Source organism: Ornithorhynchus anatinus, chromosome 4 (assembly GCF_004115215.2).
Source record: "Ornithorhynchus anatinus isolate Pmale09 chromosome 4, mOrnAna1.pri.v4, whole genome shotgun sequence".
Taxonomy (NCBI): domain Eukaryota; kingdom Metazoa; phylum Chordata; class Mammalia; order Monotremata; family Ornithorhynchidae; genus Ornithorhynchus; species Ornithorhynchus anatinus.
Genome location: NC_041731.1, coordinates 6,333,584 through 6,357,175, shown reverse-complemented (window position 1 = coordinate 6,357,175; position 23,592 = coordinate 6,333,584). Strand labels below are relative to the sequence as shown.

The 23,592-nt window shown below is 54.3% G+C and overlaps 1 protein-coding gene across 11 annotated transcripts in view; it reads right to left on the bottom strand.

Annotated features, from left to right (window-relative positions):
• The window catches only part of PHF20L1 (PHD finger protein 20 like 1), a 53,982-nt gene extending 30,697 nt beyond the window's left edge, over nucleotides 1–23,285 (bottom strand). For 3 of the 11 annotated variants that reach the window (XM_029061984.2, XM_029061981.2, XM_029061990.2), the window contains exons 1-6: nucleotides 23,215–23,272; nucleotides 19,050–19,165; nucleotides 4,515–4,686; nucleotides 4,262–4,346; nucleotides 2,277–2,365; nucleotides 1,962–2,051 (exon numbers count right to left, since the gene is read on the bottom strand). In XM_029061984.2, coding sequence (XP_028917817.1) covers nucleotides 1,962–2,051; nucleotides 2,277–2,365; nucleotides 4,262–4,346; nucleotides 4,515–4,686; nucleotides 19,050–19,132 — 519 coding nt within the window. In that variant the 5' untranslated portion in view covers nucleotides 19,133–19,165; nucleotides 23,215–23,272. The other 8 variants (XM_029061987.2, XM_029061985.2, XM_029061989.2 and 5 more) reach the window with 6 other exon arrangements.
• Nucleotides 23,286–23,592: the final 307 nt, after the last annotated feature.

The following is a 23,592-nucleotide window of genomic DNA, read 5'->3' as shown; positions in this document are numbered from 1 at the left end:
GCATAGTATAATGCCTGGCACATAGTAAGAGCTTAATAAATCCCATTAAAACAAAACAGAAACACAGTCAGCGAAAGGTATTAGAGCTTTAGTGGTGGAACTGTAGGGCAACACTACCGGCAAAATCCCCGGAGATGGTAACATGCCTATCCTGGAGGGCACAAGTAGCTGAGTTACACGAAGACAATGCCAGCCAGGAAATAAGCTGGAGGAGAAAAGAGTCCTCCTTCAGGAAATGTGGGTAAGTCATCTTCAGAAGTGGGAAGAAGGGGAAAAGACAGGAAGATCCAGACTTTCTTTCATCTCAGCAGAAAGGATGACAAGCCCCAATTATGCTCTAAAAGCAGGATGAGAGGAAGGTCTAAAACCTTCTCAAAGACCACTTCTGGGCTCTTCACCCCTTCAGTGAAACCACAGTTTTTTATTCTGTGGCCTTTCTATTACACTACTAACAAAACAGAGCAATTTTCTTCTCGGCAGAGAGTGTACATATATCAATCTGGGACGCCCCACTACTCAGCTGGAAAAATGGGCACATCTTGAAACATCCGTGAAATACAAGTGCATCGGATGACATCTCAGATTCAGACTTCATATTATCCGCAAGTATTTAATACAGTCGACAGAGGAGCGTGAACACGCAAGAAACAAATTTTCCTAACAGCTTTTCTTTAAAAATCATACATTTCAGAACCGACTTTAATGCTGTCAACAGAATGACTACTGTATGAGTTCAGAAGTGTTACGAAGAAATTACCAGTGTATTAGTTTAACAGTCAGAGCTTCAGTCACCGACTGTGCTTTGGTTCACAGTGACAACTTAAAAGAACTCCCAAAACTGCAAGTCACAAAATTCTAGTACTTACTGGAAGAACAAACACAGCTAACCAGCAGAGTAGTTTCAAAGTCAACAATGAACCCCATTTTACAAATTCATTTAAGGCTGATGCACACCTCAGATCATGAATCTAGGGAGAGGTGAGAAATCCCACCACTTTCGGAAAACTGACGATCAGTGAAGATAGATGCTATCTAGATTTGAGACCCCCCCCAAAAATCAGCTTCCTTGCAGAACAGCTGTACTTAATATCTGCCTGTCAAAAAACCGGAACTCGACTTGGATTCTCCGGGAACCCGGAAGCCTGAGTACCTGCTGGTAGCTGTATGTGTTTCCCCCATTTTTGCAAAAGCTTAAAGAAAAAAGAAAATATCAAGTAGTTTGAAAAGTGACTTTCAGAGCTTCTCATTCCAGAGGAGGTTATGACGTCTGATTAATCTAGAACGTTTGCAGGAGTAATTTAGGGGGTATGTGTCCGTGATAAGCGTCCACACTGACTGGAAATATACTAGAGGCTTCAAGTGAATTTCATGCTGGCACACATTCTCTCTCCCTCTCTCCTCTGGTCCCTCAATGGTCTCCATTTAACCAACTATATTTTTCCACCACGAAATCAGACCACTTAAAACAAGAAATTCGATGACTGATAAAGAACAGATATTGTACCTTATTCTAGTTATTTATAAAATTAATTGTAGGTCCAGGTGCTGAGAATCCCAAATAACAGCGGATCAGAAACGATCGTACTTTTAAACCTCTTCTGGCACCTTTTCTTTCCAGGATTTTCCAAAAGCATCAGGAAGAGGCTCCCTGATTTGAAAGTCACCCCCCAATTCGATTAATCCCACTGCTTTCTTGTCAGTGACTCTCGCTTGGAGTGACGCCAAAGCACGGATCGCATCCGTCGCGTTTCGGAGGCAGAGCCCTATTTCGAAGCAGGCTGCGGGGCGGGGGGTTAACGGGGACGGGGCGGGGAACGAGAGCTTCTGAGAGACAGCGGAATTAGTGTGATTCGGGGAGGGCTGGGAGGGGCGGGAGGAAGAGAGGACAGCTCAAAACGTAATCTTACAGTTAAAGATCAACTTTCTAAGCCACACCACAAATCAGAAAAAGAGCCACATACCTGCCTTCCCACAGACTGGTTCCAAGCTCCAGCTGGGTCAATAGGACAACACCAGCCTAGTGGATGCTGGGATTTCACCTGGAACAGAAACTAGTGACCTATAACTTTAGCAGGTCTAAAACCAAAGCAGCAAAAATCAAGTGCAGAATTACTTTGACATTCGAGGCCTCTAGCACCTGCTGCTATTTGGGGCTATCAGCACGTAACCCTACAATTGGTTCTGGCGACGGACACGATCCGGGACGGTCGGACCCGGCCTCTGACAGCCTTCGTTCGGCTGGGATGGGGGGGGGGGGGGAGGCTGAGCATTCTTACCTGCCCTTTGGCATCTTCCGGCATGGCTTTGATGTGCATTCGCTTTAAACACCGAATGACTCCGTCGTAGAACTGAACGGTGAAAGTTCCTAAAACGGGATTGAGATCGTCAGTGCCGACGGGACCCGGGGGGCTCCCGGGAAATCCGATCGACGGTCGCGACACCCGGGGCCCTGTCCGCTCAAAGGGCTGGGGTGGCGGGGCTGCGGTGGGGAGACGGGGGAGGGCTCTGCACTACACGGGCCACGTTGGGCTCCTTTCCTCTCACGAGCCCCAGCTCTAGTTGGGGACATGACTCGCCGCTCAGAGGGCTTTGGCTAGAGCGGAAGCTCTCGCGCAGACCGGTTGGGCTCGGGCCTGGTCCGGAAGGGACGATCGGAGAGGAGGGAGCCGGACGGAGAGGTTCCGGTCCACGGGGCTAGGGGTGGCTCCGGGCCCCGGCCCGCAACTCCCGCTGGCCCACGCCGCCTCTGCGAGAGATCAGTCCTCCGGCGGAGATATCCAGAGAAGCAACGGCGGTCCCCGGCACGGCTTCCTGCTCACTTCAGGGTCCGTGGGACCCCGGAAACCTGCACCGCCCCGCCCTGCTTAGAGTCCACCCGGCCAGATGCTAGAGTAGGAGAGGGTCCCTGGAACGGCCAAAGGCCCCAGGGCTTCCACAACACCTCCTGCGCACCCCACCCCGGAAAACGGAAACGGAAGGGGCGGGCGGCTCGGCTCCGTTGCGGGGTATGAGGTTTATCACCGGGGCCCGGGTTATCGCAGAAAAAAGATGCAGTTGAAAATGAATAATTAGGAGCCAGAAGACCGAGCTGTTTCTAGGGATCTTATCGCATTCTCAGATCGTCTTCTCTTCCAAGGCTAAGTGAAGGACACACCCCACGCGATGAGACTCAGTGCTTTCCCCAGTCCGAAACATTCCGCCGGCGACTACCAACGACCATCTTCAACCACTCGCTGCTCTTCCCGGGCCCGCTGGTCACTGGATCGAAGGGGACTTTCTGCCCGTTGCGTCACGCGGCTCAAGCCTCAAAGCCAGCCTGCCCGTCCACTCTCACCTCCTATCAGCGTTGGGCCCACGGCTTCCAAGCTCATCGGGATCGCTTCCCCAGGGCCCTCTGCCCTCGGGCTCTCCGTCCTTCTCTGTCACCGCCGTACTATAGTCTTCCTGACACGTGGTGCAGCGTTCCGCACAGTAAGCACTCAAAAAAATGCCACTGTTTGATGTAGGAAACATTCTTTGGGTGATTAATCCCGTAATCTAAAGTGTTCACATTTTTTATCCCCTTCCTGATTCGTGCTAAGTTTTTTCTTTCCCAATTTCAGTCCAACTCTCTCAGATCTACGGCCATTTCTCATTTGATCTATCACTCGCTCAAACCATCGACGAACATTTGCCGTTTTTCTTCTTGTCTGAGAATCTCCACGTCGACGTCTGGTGTTTTTCCCGTGGCTTCCTTCCGGCCAGCTCCTAACCTCTCCTTCCATCTCCCGAGGAGCCAGGCCCCAGCGCTCGGTGAGGATGAGGGAGGGAGAGAGGAGAGAAGCGAAAGCACGAAACCGAAGAGTCACTGCGATTGGGGGGTAGTGGGGAGCAGGTTTCATCGCCCTGCCCCAATCCCATCTGGGCTAGGTTCCACCTAGCGAAGCGGACGGACTATCCTGACTTTCCCTTGCCCCTTCCCTTTCCTGGCTCTTCGGTGTGGGTCCTAGCTGATGGGAACCAAACTCGGCCGACTGCTGGCGAGGCCAGTGAAGCCAAGTCTGCGGTCGGCCCATCGCCCAACGATTCCCTCCGGATCGGCCCGGAGGCTGGGTATCGCCTCGGGGAGCCCCTGCACTGGCGTTTCCGGAGAAGGCAAAGCAACCGGGATGGGATTCTACACGGGAATACTAGAAAATAACTACGGCTTTGAGTAGAGGGGGGTCGGGGCAGCAGGGAACTGACTTTCAGAGGCCGGTTGGTGCGACCGGCAGATACGTACCTTCTTTGTTAATCGCTTCGATCTTGGCAGGGTAATAGCGACAATCTGTCCAACGAGCCAGAACCTCTTCTCCGGCCTTAAAATCCTAGTTTAGACAACTTTAATGATTAATACCTTGAGCAAACAGAGACATTTCCTAAGACGGCCGGATGCTCTTTAAGAGCCGGCAACTTACTTTACAAAGACACGCTTCGAACTACACGGAAAAAGGAAAAAAAAAATCTGAAAGCAAACGAGCGGCTTCCCCACTTACAAAAAACTCCTCCTCGTCTTTTAGCCCTTCTTTCCGGAGGGCGGGTCGCTCGAGGGGCCGCAGCCTATTGCTGTCCCAGGAGATCCACTCGTCGTAGCGGTGACTCCAGCGCTCAAAGTGCACCAGCATCTTCCCCTCCTCGTAATCCATCTTCTCGATGCGTGACGGATACCTTGAACCACCAGAGGAGAGTCTTACCATCCCCGCCTGGACCCACGAGGTTCCCGCCCACCCCTCGGGGAGGGAGCTGCCAGGGGGAGGCATCCTTGGCCATTAAGGAAAAAAACAAAAAGGATAAAATCCAACTGGCCCGGGGCCTCCGCTCCCCATCGTTTCGCCGCAGACGATGACTCGAGAGAGCAAGTTAAGCTGTTGGCGTGCAGATGTTTATACTAGGGAAGGCCTTCCTCGCTTTGGTCCAGCAAACAGCTCCTTTTCGTCTCAGAGCAGAAGAACCGACGGGTCCAATTATACCAGTGCCATAAGGTGTGATTAATGTCACTCCTTAATCAGTCACTGGGATCCGACGGGGGCAAACGCTGGATGATTCTGGCCCTTTCTCTTTATCTCTTACTTTTGTTCATTTCCAACCAAGCCAGGATCCACTTCCCGAACGGAGAACCGGCTTTATTCTATTCACTGAACCGGCACGCTATTCAATCAGTTGTATTTATTAAGCGCTTACTGTGTACAGAACACCGAGCTAAACACTTGGCAGAGTAGAGTATCACATGGTCGGTAAATACGTTTCCCGCCTACAACGAGTTTAGGGTTTAAAGACTAATTGTTCCGTAAAAGAGACGCGCTGCTTTAAAATCAATTCAGAAGTTAAATAAAACATCCGAACAAAAAGACGATCTTGTGTTTTTTTTAGGGGAAAGCCAGTTGATTCTTCTCCTTCCTTCCTACCCTCAACCTGCCCCAATGTTATTTGTTTTTCAAGTGCGAGCACAAAAACTGGCTAGAGTACTAACATAGTTTAAGTCACTGTAGATATCAGACATGCATTTTTTAGGTCGATGAATATTCAATGAAAATGCATTTTCAAAATATTTAAGCTCTCCGATCCAACACACCGGCTAAATGCCACCTTTTTCCCTATTAAAAAAAAAAGCAAAATGAAATGAATATTAAATTGCCTGGAGCCGTGGAGACATTCCATAGGAAAGGTTAAAGGTTTTATGTTTTTATGAAGTGGTGTACTTTAGGATCACAATCTGAATAAATTTAGCTTCCTCTGGTCTGGTCTATGCGGTGGAGAAGTGAACCTTCTTGCTTCTTAAAAGTTTCCAAATTAAACTTTGTTCAAAAATGTCAAAGCTTCCAAATTCCTGGCTAGACGGAAAGCTCCATGAACTGAGACCATGTTCAGCAGAACTAGTATTAACAGCAGCAAATCACTTTTGCAGTGCATTATACCAGGTGTTCGGGAAGGAGGTATGTTGTCTGCCCAGAGGTGACAAACATAAAAACTTTTACAACCAGAGAACTTAGAACAGGGCTCTGCAAACAGTAGGGACTCAAATACAACTGGCTGAGTCGAAGGGCTGACCTTGTCACGAACAATTAATAACTTCTGTAGATGGGCTTGCTTTGGGAGACAAACTATGCTCTAGTGACATCTAAGCAAATGGAGTTATTAAAAGTCAGTCAGATCAGGGGAGGATGTCTATCAGATGTATCAGGCACTCATTATAGTAATAATAATGTTGGTATTTGTTAAGCACTTACTATGTGCAGAGCACTGTTCTAAGCGCTGGGGTAGATACGGGGTAATGAGGTTGTCCCACGTGAGGCTCACAGTCTTCATCCCCATTTTCCAGATGAGGTAACTGAGGCCCAGAGAAGTGAAGTGACTTGCCCACAGTCACACAGCTGACACGTGGCAGAGCCGGGATTCGAACCCATCATCTCTGACTTCCACGCCCGGGCTCTTTCCACTGAGCCACGCTGCAGTAGGTGCTCAATAAATACCACCGCCAAAGCTACCGAGTGAGATAAGATACCCCCCCAACTCAAAAAGAGAGTAACTTCTGGTTAGGGCCTGTAGCTTTTTCAAAGTTGCTTGGCGCCTAATGTAAAGAATAAAACTAAACCGGTGGAAAGATAGAAAGTTGGAGACTGTCATGAGCTAAATTTTGAATGTGGTGCTAGGGAAATGGCCACAAACAACTGACGTTCGCTGAAGATGCCCCGCAGAGCGCTAAGTAGCTCTATAAAGTCCTCTAGACTGTAAGCTCGTTGTGGGCGGGGAATGTTGTCTGCTAATTCTGTTAAACGGTGCTCTCCCAAGCTCTGCACACCGTAAGCACTCCATCAATACGCTCGATCGACTATGCAACAATAATGAAAAATAAAAAGGGGGGGAAAAACCAGGTACCTTTTCAAACATAAACACGGTGAACTTGGAAGCGATAGCAAAAGGAAAGTTCTTAGGACCAATGTGCCACAGAGAAACACTTCGCAAAACTGGGGAGAATACCTTGTCCTAATGAGCAACTACATTGAGTAAAGACTTCATCCTTTTTTAATGATGATAACTTATCACTTTAAAAGGCTGGAGAAGGTCCACTAAAATAACCGGGGCAATTAAATAGACCAAACGGCATATGTAAAAAATGGCAGAGAGTTTGATGCTTGCACGTGAACGACCACGGAGCTTCTGCTTGGGGGAAATCCAATGAAACCGGTGTCAATGTGAGATCCCGAAAGGCCAATTCTCCCTCCGCCGATCACTCACTGTCAAATGGCAATACGACAGCGAGCAGAAGAACGAGAAAAAGTTAAACTATATGACAGCACACGACTACACTGGATTAAAGCCAGTAGTATAAAATGCAGGGTTGCGGGTAAGATGCAGGGAAAGGAAAAAGAGAAGAACTATGCTTTTTGGGTTTGTTTTTTTTTAATGTTTGGAACGGGGCAGGAAATTCCCGCAAATATATACTGAAGCTACTACATTAATGCAGCAAGAGTACTGAAAGCGTTATGGATCGGTGTCCCGGAGAGAGAAATAGAGGCACAGAGAGGGAATGGAGGAAAAGGGAGCTTCTCAAGAAGAGATTAATAATCATAAAAATTGTACAATAGATGTGAAAGGATGTGTTTTTATTTGTTAACAATGTAGCCTTGAAAAAAAGGAGCGGTTCTGAATAAAAGCAGACACCCTAATTACAAGAGTCCTAACCGTAAACTCAAAACGGGGGCTCGGATTTTCGCAGATGACTTAGATCATACCCCGTGTCTTGAAAGTCCTGCCCCATAGAGAAGAAAAAAGCCTTTCACTCAGAAATAATTTCCCAGGAATATTTATACCCCACACCTAACTTTGGTCCAAAAAATGAAATAACCACTGAAGTGATCAGAAGGTTGGTTCACTCAAGGAGTAGGGAGTAGGGATAGCTCATAATGCAATGCTCAGCACCCAGTAAGCAATCAATAAATAGCACTGATCGATTGAGAAGTAACCCCTGCTCTCATCTCACAAAGGGCACACCATCTCCTTAGCTAAAAATGAAAAGACAAAAGCAGGCCAAGTGAACAATCTAGCTTCAACTACTGAACTCCTATCACCTCCTGAATACAAAAGCACGCAGGGGAAAGGATTTCGAAAACGGCTAAATGTGAAGCTTGAACCACAGTGCTCTGGGAGAGAAAAATCACCTACAGACTTTCGGAGCACCAATTAACTCGCAGGTTCCAAGAGCAGCAGCATCTCTGTACTGTACTACCTGACCCGAGTTAAGTATAAAAATAATAACGTTGGTATTTGTTAAGCGCTCACTATGTGCGGGGCGCTGTTCTAAGCGCTGGGGTAGACACGGGGTAATCAGGTTGGCCCACATGAGGCTCCCAGTCTTCATTCCCATTTTACAGATGAGGTCACCGAGGCCCAGAGAAGTGAAGTGACTTGCCCACAGTCACACAGCTGACAAGGGGCAGAGCTGGGATGGAAGAGGAGGACCTCAAGCAGCTTTAAAAAGGAGATTCACTTTGTCTCGATTACACGCTCAGGTCGCTTCTTTCCCGAGCTATCGCCCAGGTGTGTCAATTTATGGCTGCGGACCGCCCTTGGCAAGTTGCCAGGGGATCATTCCCGAGGGAGGCAGGGAAAAGATGCGTCCTGAATTTTCGGAGGCTGAATTTTTCCTGAAGGCCCACGGCCCCTTTCCCAAACACTTCACCTCAGCTATCTTCGCGAAGACATCCAGGCTTCTCCGCCACAATGATTTCCTCGGCCAGCATTAGGGGACACGTTTCCAAACGCAGGACTGTTTCGGCGGGACCTCCCGAGCTCTAACAATCCCACCCCGTCGCTTCCTGTCCAAAGGCCTACCCAAATCCAGCATTTCATCTGGGCACCCCCTCTTGGATTTCACCGCAGCCGTTCATTATCGCCACCCACGGTTATTACTAACTACTGGCACCGCCGCGGCTCGTATGTCTATTTGTTGACAGAGGGACCATGGCGATTCCTCCGCGCAGATCCAGAAGTGGGACCCTGATGTTCTTAAGGGGCCCACCACAGGAAGGAAATAAATTCAGCTGAAAAGTACGCAGAGTGACCGAAAGGCACAGCTACTTTTCCAACTCCGTCTCCCGCAGACCGTTAACTGGGTCCTGCGTTTTCACTAAAGTCCCGGTGGAATAGGGGGCCGAGGGGAGGGTGAGAGGACGAGAGATCTGATTCAGCCTGTCTCTCCCTGGTCCCTCTGGTGAGATAGGAAGAGGTTTCATCATGAAGAGCTTCCCCCATTCATTCATTCAACAGTATTTACTGAGCGCTTACTAGGTGCAGAGCGCTGTACTAAGCGCTTGGAATGGACAAATCGGTAACAGAGAGAGACGGTCCCTGCCCTCCGACGGGCTTACGGTCTAATCGGGGGAGACGGACGGACGAGAACGACGGCAATAAATAGAATCAAGGGGATGAACGTCTCGTTTAAACGACAGCAAATAAATCAAGGTGATGTACATCTCATTAACGAAACTATGTGCAGAGCACTGTACCGAGCGCTTGGAATGGACGACTCGGCAACAGGTAGAGACCATCCCTGCCCACTGACGGGCTCACAGTCTAATCGGGGGAGACGGACGGACAAAAACAAGACAACTTAATCGCGACAAATAGAATCGAGGGGATGGACACCTCACTGACAGAATAAATAGGGTAATAAAAATATATACAATTGAGCACAGTGCTGAGGGGAAGGGAGAGGGGGAGGAGCAGAGGAAAAGGGGGGAAAGGGGGCTTAGATGAGGGGAGGTGAAGGGGGGGAGCAGAGAAGCAGCAGAGGGAGCAGAGGGAAAAGGGGAAGCTCAGTGTGGGAAGGCCTCCTGGAGGAGGTGAGCTCTCCGTAGGGCTTTGAAGAGGGGAAGAGAGTCAGTTTGGCAAAGCAGCCCACTGAGGCAGCTGTTACTGGTCAGAAGCTCCAGGGACGCACCATCGTATTTCTGACAACAAACCAATCGCTCTCCTGATAAAGGAACTAAATAATGACTCCCATCGTCAACGTTTAGTAAAAATGGTGCACCACACCTATTTCTTTCACCTAAATCATCCAGACCTTAAAAGACTGTTCTAGAGGGGCAGAAAACGCACCCCGGGCAGTTACAGCCGGAATCGTGAGGGCCCAACTCACTGGTCTAGCCAGCTCGCCGAGCTCGGGAGACACGGCGCTCCAAAACCACGACCCCCACTGAACGCTTACTACGCGCTAAGCGCTGGGGACGACACGGGACGATCGGGTCGGCCACGGTCCGTCCCGCGGGGGATCACGGCCTAAGAAGAAGGGAGAAGAGGTTTCTTATCCTCGGTTTAGCGGGCGCAGAGACGTGAAGTCGCCGGGCCGAAGTTACCCAGCGGACCAACGGCAGGGTTGGGCAAGAAGAAGAAACGGAGAGAGCGTGGGCCCGGGAGTCGGGAGGACCTGGGTTCTGATCCCGCCTCTGCCACTTGTCTATGTGACCTGGGCGAGTCACTTCATTTCTCTGGGCCTCAGTTACCTCGGATGTCGACGGAGGATCAATGATAACGGTGGTACCTGTTAAGCGCTTACGATGTGCCAAGCACTGTCCTAGCCACTGAGGTAGATACAAGGCAATGAGGTCGTCCCACGTGGGGCTCACAGTCTTCATCCCCATTTTACGGACGAGGGAACCGAGGCCCAGAGAAGGGAAGCGACTCGCCCGAGGTCGCACAGCTGTTAAGTGGCGGAGCCGGGATTAGAACCCGTGACCTCTGACTCCCGAGCCCGGGCTCTTTCTGCTGAGCCACGCTGCCGCTCCAAGACATGGGAGCCCCCCGTGGGACAGGGACTGGGGCCAATCTGACCCCACAGCTTAGTCCAGTGCCTGGTACATTTAAGGGCATCACAAAAACCCATTTTTTTTTTTTTTTAAAAAAAAAACCAAAATCAACTCCCAAAACCCCAGGTTCCCTGCTCTTCCCACCAGAGCTCGCTGCTGTTTTAAGCGTTTTTCACCTGATAGCAGCGCACCGGACTGGGGGGAAACTCAGGGCTGGCACTGGAGCCGGCGGGTGATTCGACTCTAAGGCCTCTGGTTCCTCCCTAGTCCTGAGCTGGGCCTGGCCGAAAGAGGGTCTGCTCCAGGACTTTCCCACGGCCCAGTCCCCAAAGCCCCGGGTTCCGGTCCTTCCGGGATACTCCCGGGCCCGGCCCGGCGCTGGGCGCGGGCACCCCCCCGGTCTGAAACCAGTCTGCACCCTGGAAACGGGAGCCGCAGGAGGTCCCGCCCTGACGATTTTCTGTCTGTTCATTTTGGTGCTTTCTTTCTGGATGGGGGGCGGAGGTATCCGTTCAGGGCTTATCACGTGCTGGGCACTGTACTAAGTGATGGCGTAGGTACCAGCTAATCAGATACTGCCCTAACATAATAATGTTGGTATTTGTCAGCGCTTACTATGCGCAGAGCACTGTTCTAAGCGCTGGGGGAGATACAGGGTGATCGGGTTGTCCCAAGCGGGGCTCACGGTCTTCATCCCCGTTTGACAGATGAGGTCACTGAGGCACAGAGAAGTGAAGTGACTTGCCCACAGTCACGCAGCTGACAAGTGGCAGAGCCGGGATTCGAACCCACGACCCTCGACTCCCAAGCCCGGGCTCTTTCCACCGAGCCACGCTGCTTCTGGATGGGGGCCCGGAGGTATCCGTTCAGTGCTTCTTACGTGCTGAGCGCTGTGCTAAGTGCTGGCGTAGACCCAAGCTAATCAGATATTGCCCTAATATCAATTTTAATTTTAAAATTTTAACATTAATTTTAATGTGTCTCCCCATAAACTTAAAAACCTCTGGTGGGCAGGGATCGCACCGACCAAAAGAGCGTTTTACGGCGCTCTGCACATTCATTCAATCATATTTATCGAGCATTTACTGTGTGAAAACCACTGTACTAAGCGCTTGGGAGGGTTCGAATCCCGGCTCTGCCCCTTGTCAGCTGTGTGACCGTGGGCAAGTCACTTCACTTCTCTGCGCCTCAGTTCCCTCATCGGTAAAATGGGGATGAAGACGGTGAGCCTCACGTGGGATGAGTTCCCTCATCGGTAAAATGGGGATGAAGACGGTGAGCCTGACGTGGGGCGACCTGATGACCCCGTATCTACCCCAGCGCTTAGAATAGTGCTCTGCACATAGTAAACGCTTAACGAATACCAGCATTATCATTATCATTACAACAATCAACAGACGCACGACACACCAGGCACACAACGAGCACTCAATAAATGCCATCCATCGGAGACCCACTGCCAATCGCCACCCGGTCAACCTCCGGCAGATGCGCGGGGCTCCGCCGGGAAGAACGGGGCGTTTCTTCAAACCAAACGGGGCGGAGAATGCCGGCAAGAACACCCTGGCCCTGAACTGATAAACTTCAAAATGCACTGCTAACAGTTTCTTTAAAAAAACAAAAAAAAAGATTCAGGGAGTAAAGGGTCTCGGGCCGGACGAACCACAGTCGTCAAAAGGGCGGTGCCGGGCTCCATGTCGACTGGAAAAGAGGATTCCCAGGGCGGGGAGGGGTGCGCGGCGGGAAAATCTTGGGAGGTCAGTCGGCGGCGGGGGAGGCCGTCGAGAGTGCCATCATCTAGAAAACTGGATCGCGTGCCCTCTCGCAGGGGGGGTCTCCGCGCAGTCCTGCCTGGAGTACAGCACTCTGCGCACGGTAAGCGCTCAAGAAATCCCACTGATCGACTGCTGGACGGACAGTCTCTCAGATTCCATTCCACCCCTGTCAAAAATAAAAGGCTCACGATCCTAATCCCTATTTCACGGATGAGGGAACTGAGGCCCAGAGAGGTGAAGTGACTCGCCCGGCAGACAAGTGGCAGAAGCGGGATTAGAACCCCTGACCTTCTGACAGCCAAGCCCGTGCTCTTATCCGTTAGGCCACGCTGCTCCTCTCATCCCGGCTCTGTCACTTGTCTGCAGTGTGACCTTGGGCAAATCACTTCACCGTGCCTCAGTTACCCCATCTGTCAGATGGGGATTAAGACGGCGAGCCCCAGGGGAGACAGGGACCGGGTCTAACCCGATTAGCTCGCATCTACCCCATCGCTGAGAACACAGCAGGCGCTTCACAGATACCATCGTCATTATTAATATCAGGTGACCGCACGAGCTCACCGGAAGCAGGAATGAAAAGCCAAAGGGGGGTGAAGCCGACGGGTACCTGGGCCCTCGTGTGGGCCGAAGATTCATTCATTCGACGGTATTTATTGAGCGTTTACTGCGTGCAGAGCGCTGTACTAAGCGAAAGGAGACCCTCGAGTGACGCCTCGAGTGACGAGAAGCAGCGTGGCTCGGTGGAAAGAGGCCGGGCTTTGGAGTCAGAGGTCACGGGTTCGAATCCCGGCTCGGCCACTTGTCAGCTGGGTGACTGTGGGCAAGTCACTTCGCTTCTCGGTGCCTCAGTTCCCTCATCTGTAAAACGGGGATGAAGACCGGGAGCCCCACGTGGGACAACCTGATTCCCGTGTCTACCCCAGCGCTTAGAACAGTGCTCGGCACATAGTAGGCGCTTAACGAATACCAACATTATTACGCCTCTGGGGCCTAGCGGAGACGGCCACCCAGGCCGGGAAGCAGCCCATCGAATCCGAAGTAAGGGCCGGCCCCCGCAGCTGAAGCCCGGGGAGAACACGGAGCACTCGCAAAGGGAGAAATAAACAAGTACCGTGATTGTGCCAACCTCCCAGAGGCCCAGGTTCCCTTGCCCGGCATCTCCCGCAGGGCGTGGCGCATAGTGACAGCTGAAGAATTACCAACGTTTTTTATCCTGTGGCTCTTCTCTGGACCTTCTCAGTCTTTCTACCTCCTTTTAAGGGAGAGGAGGAGGCCTGAACGGGACCCGATCCGGGACCCTGAGAAGGCCTCGCCTACGTGAAGCACAGCGAAGGAATCACCTCCTGTCGCGTCTGCGGTCCGCCCCTAGCGATGAGTCCCCGGACCACGTTTCCTTTTCAATAACCGCGCGCGCGCGCTGCTGATTCATATTTGACGTCTGGCACCCTGCAACTCGAAAGTCAAAGAGGACCAACGCCTGGTCAAAAAAATCAAAAGCTCTCAACCAAACCCGAGGGTTCCCCCCCGCCCCCCGGACCCCAAATCCAAGAGAGGTTCAGTTTGGCCGAAAGGCACTTAGGTAACTGGCTTTCTAGCGTACACGTAAACTTTGCGATTACACAACAGAAGGTACGGTTCGTTTTTGTGCAAACATTTGGCTTGAAAAGCCGCGCCGGTGCAATAAAAGCAGGCCGTCGCCTGGGTGTTCGTCGTTCCTTAGCCGGTTCAAATATTAAAGGCTTGAAAATCCCCAGTGTTCAAATAACGAGCTCCCCACGTTTAACCCGGGGCCTTAGGCTAAATGAATTAATGACAGGTGCAGAGGTAATTCTATATTTGAAAACGGCACCAGCTTCAGACTGAGTTCTGTTGCTCCTCAGAACAGGTGGAACGAGACAGACGTGACGGTCCGCTCTATTCCACCGGTGAAGGGGAAGAGACCAGATGAGCCACCCGCCCGGCCCCCAGTTCCGAGGCGGCCCACCGCAGCAAATCCCGGGGTATTCTCAGCGTCTTGTGCTTGGCTGCCAGGTCCAAGTCTGCTGAAGGTGACACATGCTTTTGGAAGGCCCGCCGACGTGGCCCGGAACTCACGCTGTTATTCTCTGCCTTCCTCCTCTTCCTCCTCCTCCATCCGCCACGGCGGCCCCGCCACGCCGCGCTACGTTCGGGGGCTGCCCCGTGATCCCAGCCACGCGTGGCCGGCCCTACAGGAGTCTCGAAGTCGACCCTCAGGGGCTCTGGCTACGATCTTCCCGCCAGCTCATCGAACGAACGGAGAGATCGGTGGGCGTAAGCGGTGGGATGCCAAGACTACCCTTCTTTTCTTACGGTATTTATCCAACGCTTACCGTATGGACGACGCACTTCCGAGGGCTGGGGTAGGTACGGGTTGATCGAGTCAAGCACGGTCCCTGCCTCATTCATTCATTCAACAGTATTTATTGAGCGCTTACTATGTGCAGAGCGCCGTACCGAGCGCTCGGAATGAACAAGTCGGCAACGGATAGAGACGGTCCCCGCCGTCTGACGGGCTTACGGTCCGATCGGGGGAGCCGGACGGTCGAGAACGATGGCGATAGATAGAGTCGGGGGGAAGAACGTCTCGTAAAAACGATGGCGACTAAACAGGATCGAGGCGACGTACATTTCATTAACAAAATAGATAGGGTGATGAAGATATAAACGGTCGAGCGGACGAGTACGGTGCCGAGGGGATGGGAAGGGAGAGGGGGAGGAGCGGAGGGAGATGGGGGGAGAAGAGGGTTAAGCTGCGGAGGGGTGAAGGGGGGGCGGTAGAGGGAGTAGAGGGAGAAGGGGAGCTCGGTCTGGGAAGGCCTCTCGGAGGAGGTGAGTTTTAAGTAGGGTTTCGAAGAGGGGAAGCGAATCGGTTCGGCGGAGGCGAGGAGGGAGGGCGATCCGGGACCGCGGGAGGACGCGGCCCGGGGGTCGACGGCGGGACGGGCGAGACCGAGGGACGGCGAGGAGGTGGGCGGCGGAGGAGCGGGTCTGGGTAGGAAGGTGAACCGGTATTAAATCCCCATCGTGCAGCGGAGGGAACTGAGCCCCAGGGAAGGTAAGTGACTTGCCAAGGTCACACGGCAAGCGTTTGGCAGAGCCGGGATTAGAAGCCAGGTCCTCCGACTCCCAGGCCCGAGACCACGCTGCTTCTCCAGAACTCTCCCTGAACGTGGGACTGAGTACATACTGAATAACTGCCATCATCGAGGTCCTGACCGCACAGACCCGACACCAAACCACGGGCCTCGAGGCGCCCTGATGGGTCTCGAGGGACCAACCTATCTTCTCCCTAACCACAGGCTAAGGAGGAATCTCAGAGAGACGGCGATAACACGGCAGTCGCCTCCTTCGCCCCTTCCCCACTATCGCAGTCCTCCTCGCTGACCTCCCCGCCTCCTCTCTCTCCCCAGTCCACACTTCGCTCGGCTGCCGGATCATTTTTCTACAGAAACGTTCGGTCCGTGTTTCCCTACTCCTCCTGGAGAGTGGCTGGTCCATCCGCATCGGACGGAAACTCCGTACCGTCGGCTTTAAAAGCGCTCGATCCCCTTGCCCCTCGCCGTTCTCCTATTACAACCCTGCCCGCACACTCGGCTCCCCTAAAGCCAACTCGCTCCACCTCCATCTCATCTATCTCGCCGTCGACCTCTCGCCCACTTCCTGCCTCTGGTCTGGAACGCCCTCCCTCTTCATATCTGACGGACAATTACTGTCCCCCCCCCCCGCCCATTTCCCAGCCTTACCGACGTCCCATCTCCTCCCTAAGCCTCTTCCTTCTCTCCCCCTCCCTTCTGGGTCGCCCTGCCTCGCTCCCTTTATTCATCCCCCTTCCCGGCCCCACGCCGCTCACGTCCATATCCGCGATTTACTCATTTCTGGGTCTGCCTCCCCCTCTAGACTGTAAACTCGCTGTGGGCGGGGAATCGTCCGTTCTACTCTTGTACTGTACCCGTCCAAGCTCTCAGCGCAGTGCTCTGCACACAGTAAGCACTCGGGAAATATGATTGACTCCCCCAGAGAAGAGGGCTGAAAAAACACCCGGCCACCGGCGGGTGGGGAGAGACCGGCAGGAGACCCTCTACCGAGAAAGGGAGACGCCGCCGCAGGCGGCGAACGTCAGAGCCCCCGGATCCGACCCCGCATCTCCCCCGTCGCCATCTGTGAGCGGGGAGGGGACGCGCTGCTCATTCACCTGACGCGCTGCTCGGTCACCTGCACGGGCTCTTCCTCCGCATCCGGACCCCGGGGGCGGGGAGGGAGGGGGCGGGGGTCACAGGCTTCCACCTGTGTCCCCACGGTCACCATCTCCAAGAAGGCAGAGGAGAGGGCTGACGGCTACAGGGAGCGGGACTGTCCGCTCCCCGGCCTGGCCACTCAACACGGAATTACAGTCACGGCACCTTTCGGAAGCGTCGGGGAAGATCCCGGTACCGCTACGGGTGCCGGACGTGTCTCTAGACCGGAGGCTCACTGTGGGCGGGGATTGTGTCCTTTTATCGTTACACCGTACTCCCCCAAGCGCTCAGTACAGCGCTCTGCACAGTAAGCCCTCCGCAAACACAACCGAATGAACGACGGATGGCCTCGCTGACGGGAACCAGGCGGCGCGTAGGCACCGACGGCCACTGAGCTTCCGGAGGATGAGCGCCACGTTCATCTGCAACCATTTCTGTTCATTCTAACTACGGAAGAGACCCACGAGACGCGATCCCGGAGATTATCAGAATAAGAGGAAGGCATAAAACCGTCGGACAACGTGTTCTACTGCAGGAAACGTTCACTCCGAAATCAGACGACGTCCTTGAACGAACGCACGTTCAGAATATCACGAATTACGACTGGGACACGCTAGAAATGTGAGACGAGGGAAAGGCGGGGGGATGAAAAGCACCCTAAAGGCCTCATAATTGCCACGTAAACTTGGGTTTGATGAAAAATAATAATAGTAATGATAGTGGTATCTGTCAAAACTTACTAGATGCCAAAGTACTGTGCTAATTGCTGGGTAGATACAACAAAATGAGATGAGACACGGTCCCTGTCCCACGTGGAGTTCACAGTCAAAGGGGGAGGTGGGGAGAACAGACATTTAATTCCTATTTTACAGCTGAGAAAATTAAGGCCAAGAAGATGTAAGTGACTTGCCTACGGTCACACAGGAAGCAAGTGGTAGAGCTGGGTTAGAATCCAAGGCCTCCGACTCCCAGGCCCGGACTCTTTCCGCTAAGCCACACTGTTTCCCCTCCAGATTCCTGACTGCGAGTCCCTGGTGGAACAGGGCCTGCTCCTGCGTCGCCTTTATTCCGCACTCACCCCAGCAATTAGCACAAAGCCGAATTCCTACCAAGTCGCTCACTACAACTCCCCCGTCACTACTACTAAGGCCCCGACCCTTTCAGAGCCTATTTTCTTCCCTCTCAGAAAATTCCTGTCCAGAATGTATTTCGTGTCCCCAGGAATACATTCGAAAACAAGAAACCCTGCAGATTGAAGACTCGAATCCTTTCTCTTCCTCTCCTGCGCCGCCAAAAGATATTCTTCCCTCCTTACGAGTCTGCTAACGAGATTCTCCCGGCTGCTACAGCGGGCTCTGGAAGTTACCTCCGCGCCTTCCTTTCCCTCTCGGTTCAGCCCCGAGGCAGAATCGCCCGGGGAACCATCGGCCCGACTGTACATCCCAAGCGCTAAGTACAGTGCTCTGCACACTGTAAGCGCCCAGTAAATACCGTTGGGCGAATCTGGCCGCATCGGGCCCAGGAGTGGTCCGGGAGCTCCCCGCCCCCGGCCCCCCGGTTCCCGGCGCCCCCATCTCCATTCCCCCGGCTCCACCTCTGACAACCCAACCTCTCGGAGCCCGGCGATCGCCCGTGCGGGGAAGAGGAGATGAGTCGCGGAGACGCCCCACCCGTGACCCTTCACCGCCTCCTCCGCCTGGCTCCCTCGGCCTGGACGGCCCCGTAGCCCCACGATCCCGCCTTTCTCGGGAGACCTCGGGGAGGTCCGGGACGCCCCTCCGTCCCCCGGCTGGGGCACCGCCATCAGGCCAGAGAGCTGGCTAAGAAGCGGAGGGGCCGCCGAAGCAGCCGAGGATCTTCCTCCATCTGCCTGGCTGGTGCCCGCGGCCCCAACGGCAATTAAAACCCTATCGTGTAACTGAGACCTCCCCGCTTACGCCGTCACCTGGGGAAAACCGGGGACATCCGTCCGTGTGCCGGCCACTGCCCACAACCCGGGCATTTACTCCGATTCCAGACTGAGGAGTTCTCAGAGGAAGAAACGATCGGGACGCCGCACTGGGAAACTCTCTCAAAGACTGCCCGGACGTCTGAGAGCGGGTTCGATCGGGACGAACGGCTCTGGACCTCCTGGCGACTGAGCGGTGCGGGCGAAATCCGGGCGACAAGGTTGGGGGTAAATAATAGCGCCATACCATTTCTGCAAGTAATCCAGCGCCTCCAATCGAGCACCGATCTCAAAGGTGATTCCAGGACGGTTTGGGGGCTTCTTACTCATCTTGAGATCTTGACCTTCGGTTTTCTCTTTGCCCTACCTCAAGAGAAAACAACCATTAGGTTCCCGAACGGCTACGGCAAGGGTCGGGGACGGTGGACGGGGCGCGGGCGCACGCAGGGGATGCGGAACGAGTCGACAGTGAGAAAATTCAACGAGGATTAGGTGAAAACGCAAAACCCATGGAAAAATGGGACTTGAGGAGTTTTGGGGGCCCATTCTTCCATTTCCAGCAATTAACAACATAGAGTCCGCAATAATGCGGGGAGGGATGGAACGGGAACTTTAGAGGAAAAAAAACATAGGAACAGCCGTCTTTTCCGTTTTTGCAAAGATCGGACTTTTAGATCGGTCATCTCTGCTCTCTCCACCCTGCATCCCCCAACAGCAACTCTGGCCTTAAATCACCAGAGTCCTCAAAATATGTACGGCCAAATCTCCTATACTCTATTACTCCCCTTATCTATAATGCTTTAAAGCGCCCGCCTCCCCTGCTAGATTGTAAAATCTTTGCCGTCGAGGGTTGCGTCTTCCACTTTGTAGCCTCCCAAGCGCTTGGGAGCGTTCACGCTGGCGCTCGATAAATGCCACGGATGACGCCGCGGCGCCTCTGACATACGCCGTCATCCTCTGTGTCGGGTGTCACCACTATCAACAAAACGTATCGAGCACCTCCTGGATGCTGAGCACTTCACTGAGAACTTGGGAAAGTAACAGGGTTCCTCGGAAAAATCTGAAGTGTTGAAAAAATTCACTGCAGTTCATCGGGCTGCACTGAAGCTCACTCACGCGACACAATTACACCCGCGCTTCCTATATGTGAATAATTTAATTCCAATATTTTAAACTGTAAATATGTGCCGCGGGGTATGCTCAAGTAGAGCACATCCATTCCCCAGTAAAGACTTCAAGAGTTTCTTTCTGAAACTGGACTTTTAGTTAACAGGAAGCTTTTGTGGAAATGCGTTAATAAATCGGAACGAAAAAACACCCACGTAAGATAGTCACGTCGTTGCTTTAACAGCTTCCCGAGGCTAAAGACGAAGTCGCCTTCGCGATTCACATTCGGCAGATATACGACTAACACGGATTTTCCTTTCAGTACCGTGAACTTTCATATCCTCTAAACTTTTATTTAGGCTCTCCGCGAGAACACCGAAAACGACGGTCGTCTGGACCCAGCAAGCCCGAACCTACAAAGCGGGTTCTCTCTCTACGATCCGACGGCGGAAACGAAAAAAAACACCGGGCCGACAGGAAGCGGCTCAGAATTGGGACTCGTCCTCTTTCTCTCCCTTCGACCCTCTTCTTTTATTTTCATTCGGGAAGGAAAAGTAACTTGCCACGGCCCCTCTCCCAACCGAGACACCCAAGACCCAAGGAAAGCTTTTCCCACCGGGGGAAGGCGGCGATCACGACGCCGCGACGAAGTCCAAGCGGTGGACAAAAGATGCGGAAAGAGTGGAGGCAGGCGTGATGGAGGAGGTGGGAAAAAACGAAAAGATTCAACTGGGGGGGGAGGCGGGGGGGGCAACGCGGGAGACGAAACACGGCCAGAAGTTGGCCCGGCTCGTCGGAAACTCTTTCTCAGCGGAGCGACGTGAGGGTCACCGGTGTGAGAACTCCCAGGAGAGGCTTTTTCCTGCTTTTTCAAGGCCCCGGGCAGGGGCAAGAGGCGGTGAGGGCTGCAAAGTACGGGGGCGAGGGACCGGGGCGGTGGAGAGGAGGAAGACTGGGGAACAGACCGGGCAACTGACGGACGGACGGACGCGGTCGGTGGATTCCAGCGGAGGATTCAAAGAAACCGATCAAGCAGTGAAAGTGGCAGGGTCATTATGCAGATGAATGCAAGGGGGAAAGGGGGCAGACGGGGGAGGAGGCGGAAAGAAAGGGATCGCACAGCAGCAGGTCCAAGCCGGGCCCTGGGGGGAGGGGGCAGGGAAGGAAAAAGGGAAAGGGGGGAGGGGACGGTTAGGAGGACGGGCAGACAAGGGCCGAGACGGACACAGAGGAGGACAGGCCCACAGAGGGACACGGAGAAGGACGGGCAGGTGGACAGGCACGCGGAAGGACGGGCTGACAGATGGACACGTGAAAGGGCAGGCCGGCAGACGGACATATAGATGGACAGGCCCACGGACGGACATATAGGAGGACAGGCCGGCAGACGGCCATATAGGAAGACAGACTGACAGATCGGCAGAAGGACGGGCTGGCAGATGGACTTACAGACGGGCGTATGGATGGACATATTGGACATATAGATGGACGTGCAGGAGGCCAGGCTGGCAGATGGACACACGGATGGACTGGGCCCGACAGACGGACATATAGATGGACACGCAGATGGACAAGCCCTACAGACGGACACGGAGGAGGACAGGCCGGCAGACAGGCATATAGGAAGATAGACTGACAGACAGATAGGTAGAAGCAGCGTGGCTCAGTGGAAAGAGCACGGGCTTTGGAGTCAGGGCTCATGAGTTCGAATCCCAGCTCTGCCACTTGTCGGCTGTGTGACTGTGGGCGAGTCACTTCACTTCTCTGTGCCTCAGTTCCCTCATCTGTAAAATGGGGATGAAGACTGTGAGCCCCACGTGGGACGACCTGATTCCCCTAGGTCTACCCCAGTGCTTAGAACAGTGCTCGGCACATAGTAAGCGCTTAACAAATACCAATATTATTATTATTATTATTATTAGAAGGACGGGCCGGCAGATGGACGTATAGATGGACAGGCCCTACGGATGGGCATGCAGGAGGACAGACCGGCAGACGGACATACAGGAAGACAGACTGACAGACAGATAGGCAGAAGGACAGGCCGGCAGCCGGACGTGTGGAAGGAGAGGCAGGCAGACGGACATACAGACGGAGAGGTCGGCAGCGGGACATACAGAAGGGCAGGCCGACGGAGGGGCATAGAGAAGGACAGACCGGCGGACGGACACACAGACGGACAGGCCGGCAGACGGACACAGAGAAGGACAGGCCGGGAGAGGGGCATGGAGAAAGACGGGTAGGCCAGCAGACGGACATACAGACGGGCAAGCCAGTAGACGGACGTAGAGAAGGACAGGCCGGCAGCCGGACACACGGACGGACAGGCCGACAGACGGACAGAGAGAAGGACAAGCCGACAGACGGACGAGCCAGTAGACGGACACATAGGACAGGACGACGGACGGACATACAGAAAGGCAGGGCGGCAGACGGACAGAGAGAAAGGCATAGAGAAGGGCAGGCCGACAGACGGACAGAGAGAAAGGCAGGCGGCAGACGGACAGAGAGAAGGACAGGCCGACAGACGGACATACAGAAAGGCAGGGCGGCAGACGGACATACAGACGGACTGGCCGGCAGACGGGCATGGAGAAGGGCAGGCCGGCAGACGGACAGAGAGAGGGACAGGCCGGCAGACGGACACAGAGAAAGGCAGGGCGGCAGACGGACATGGAGAAGGGCAGGCCGGCAGACGGACAGAGAGAGGGACAGGCCGGCAGACGGACAGAGAGAGGGACAGGACGGCAGACGGACATACAGACGGACTGGCCGGCAGACGGGCATAGAGAAGGGCAGGCCGACAGACGGACAGAGAGAGGGACAGGCCGGCAGACGGACACAGAGAAAGGCAGGGCGGCAGACGGACATGAAGAAGGGCAGGCCGGCAGACGGACAGAGAGAGGGACAGGCCGACAGACGGACATACAGAAAGGCAGGACGGCAGACGGACATACAGACGGACTGGCCGGCAGACGGGCATAGAGAAGGGCAGGCCGACAGACGGACAGAGAGAGGGACAGGCCGACAGACGGACAGAGAGAAAGGCAGGGCGGCAGACGGACATGGAGAAGGGCAGGCCGGCAGACGGACAGAGAGAAGGACAGGCCGGGAGAGGGGCAGAGAGAAGGACAAGCCGACAGAAGGGCATAGGGAAGGACAGGCGGGCAGAAGGGCGCGGAGAAGGGCAGGCGGGCAGAGGGGCATGTGGAAGGACGGGCCGGCAGAGGGGCACGGAGGAAGGAAGGAAGGAGGGCGGGCGGGGGGTGAGGGGAGAGGCGCAGGCCCCGCCGCTCCCTCCTTACCCACTTGGCCTGGTCGTGGCGGCGTGAAGGGCGGCCCGAAGCGGAGCGGGGCCTCGGCCGGCGGGGGGCGGGGGGCGGGGGGCCGGGGCCGGGGCCGGGCCGGGCGGGGGAGTCCGCTCTCCCTCAGGCCCCCTGCGCGCCCATCGCCCCGCTCCCTCCTCCTCCTCCTCCTCCTCCTCCTCAGCTCGTCGTCGTCGTCGCCGCCTCCCCCCCTCCCCCGCCCGCCGCCGCCGCCGCCGCCGCCGCCGCCGCCGGCCAATCCGGGCCCGGCGCCCCCTGACGTCATCCGCCCGCGCCGCGCCCGCCCCCGCCACGTGACGCGGGACCTCCCCCTCCCCCGCCACGTGACGCCGCCCCCGGCGGGGGCGGGGCCCCAGA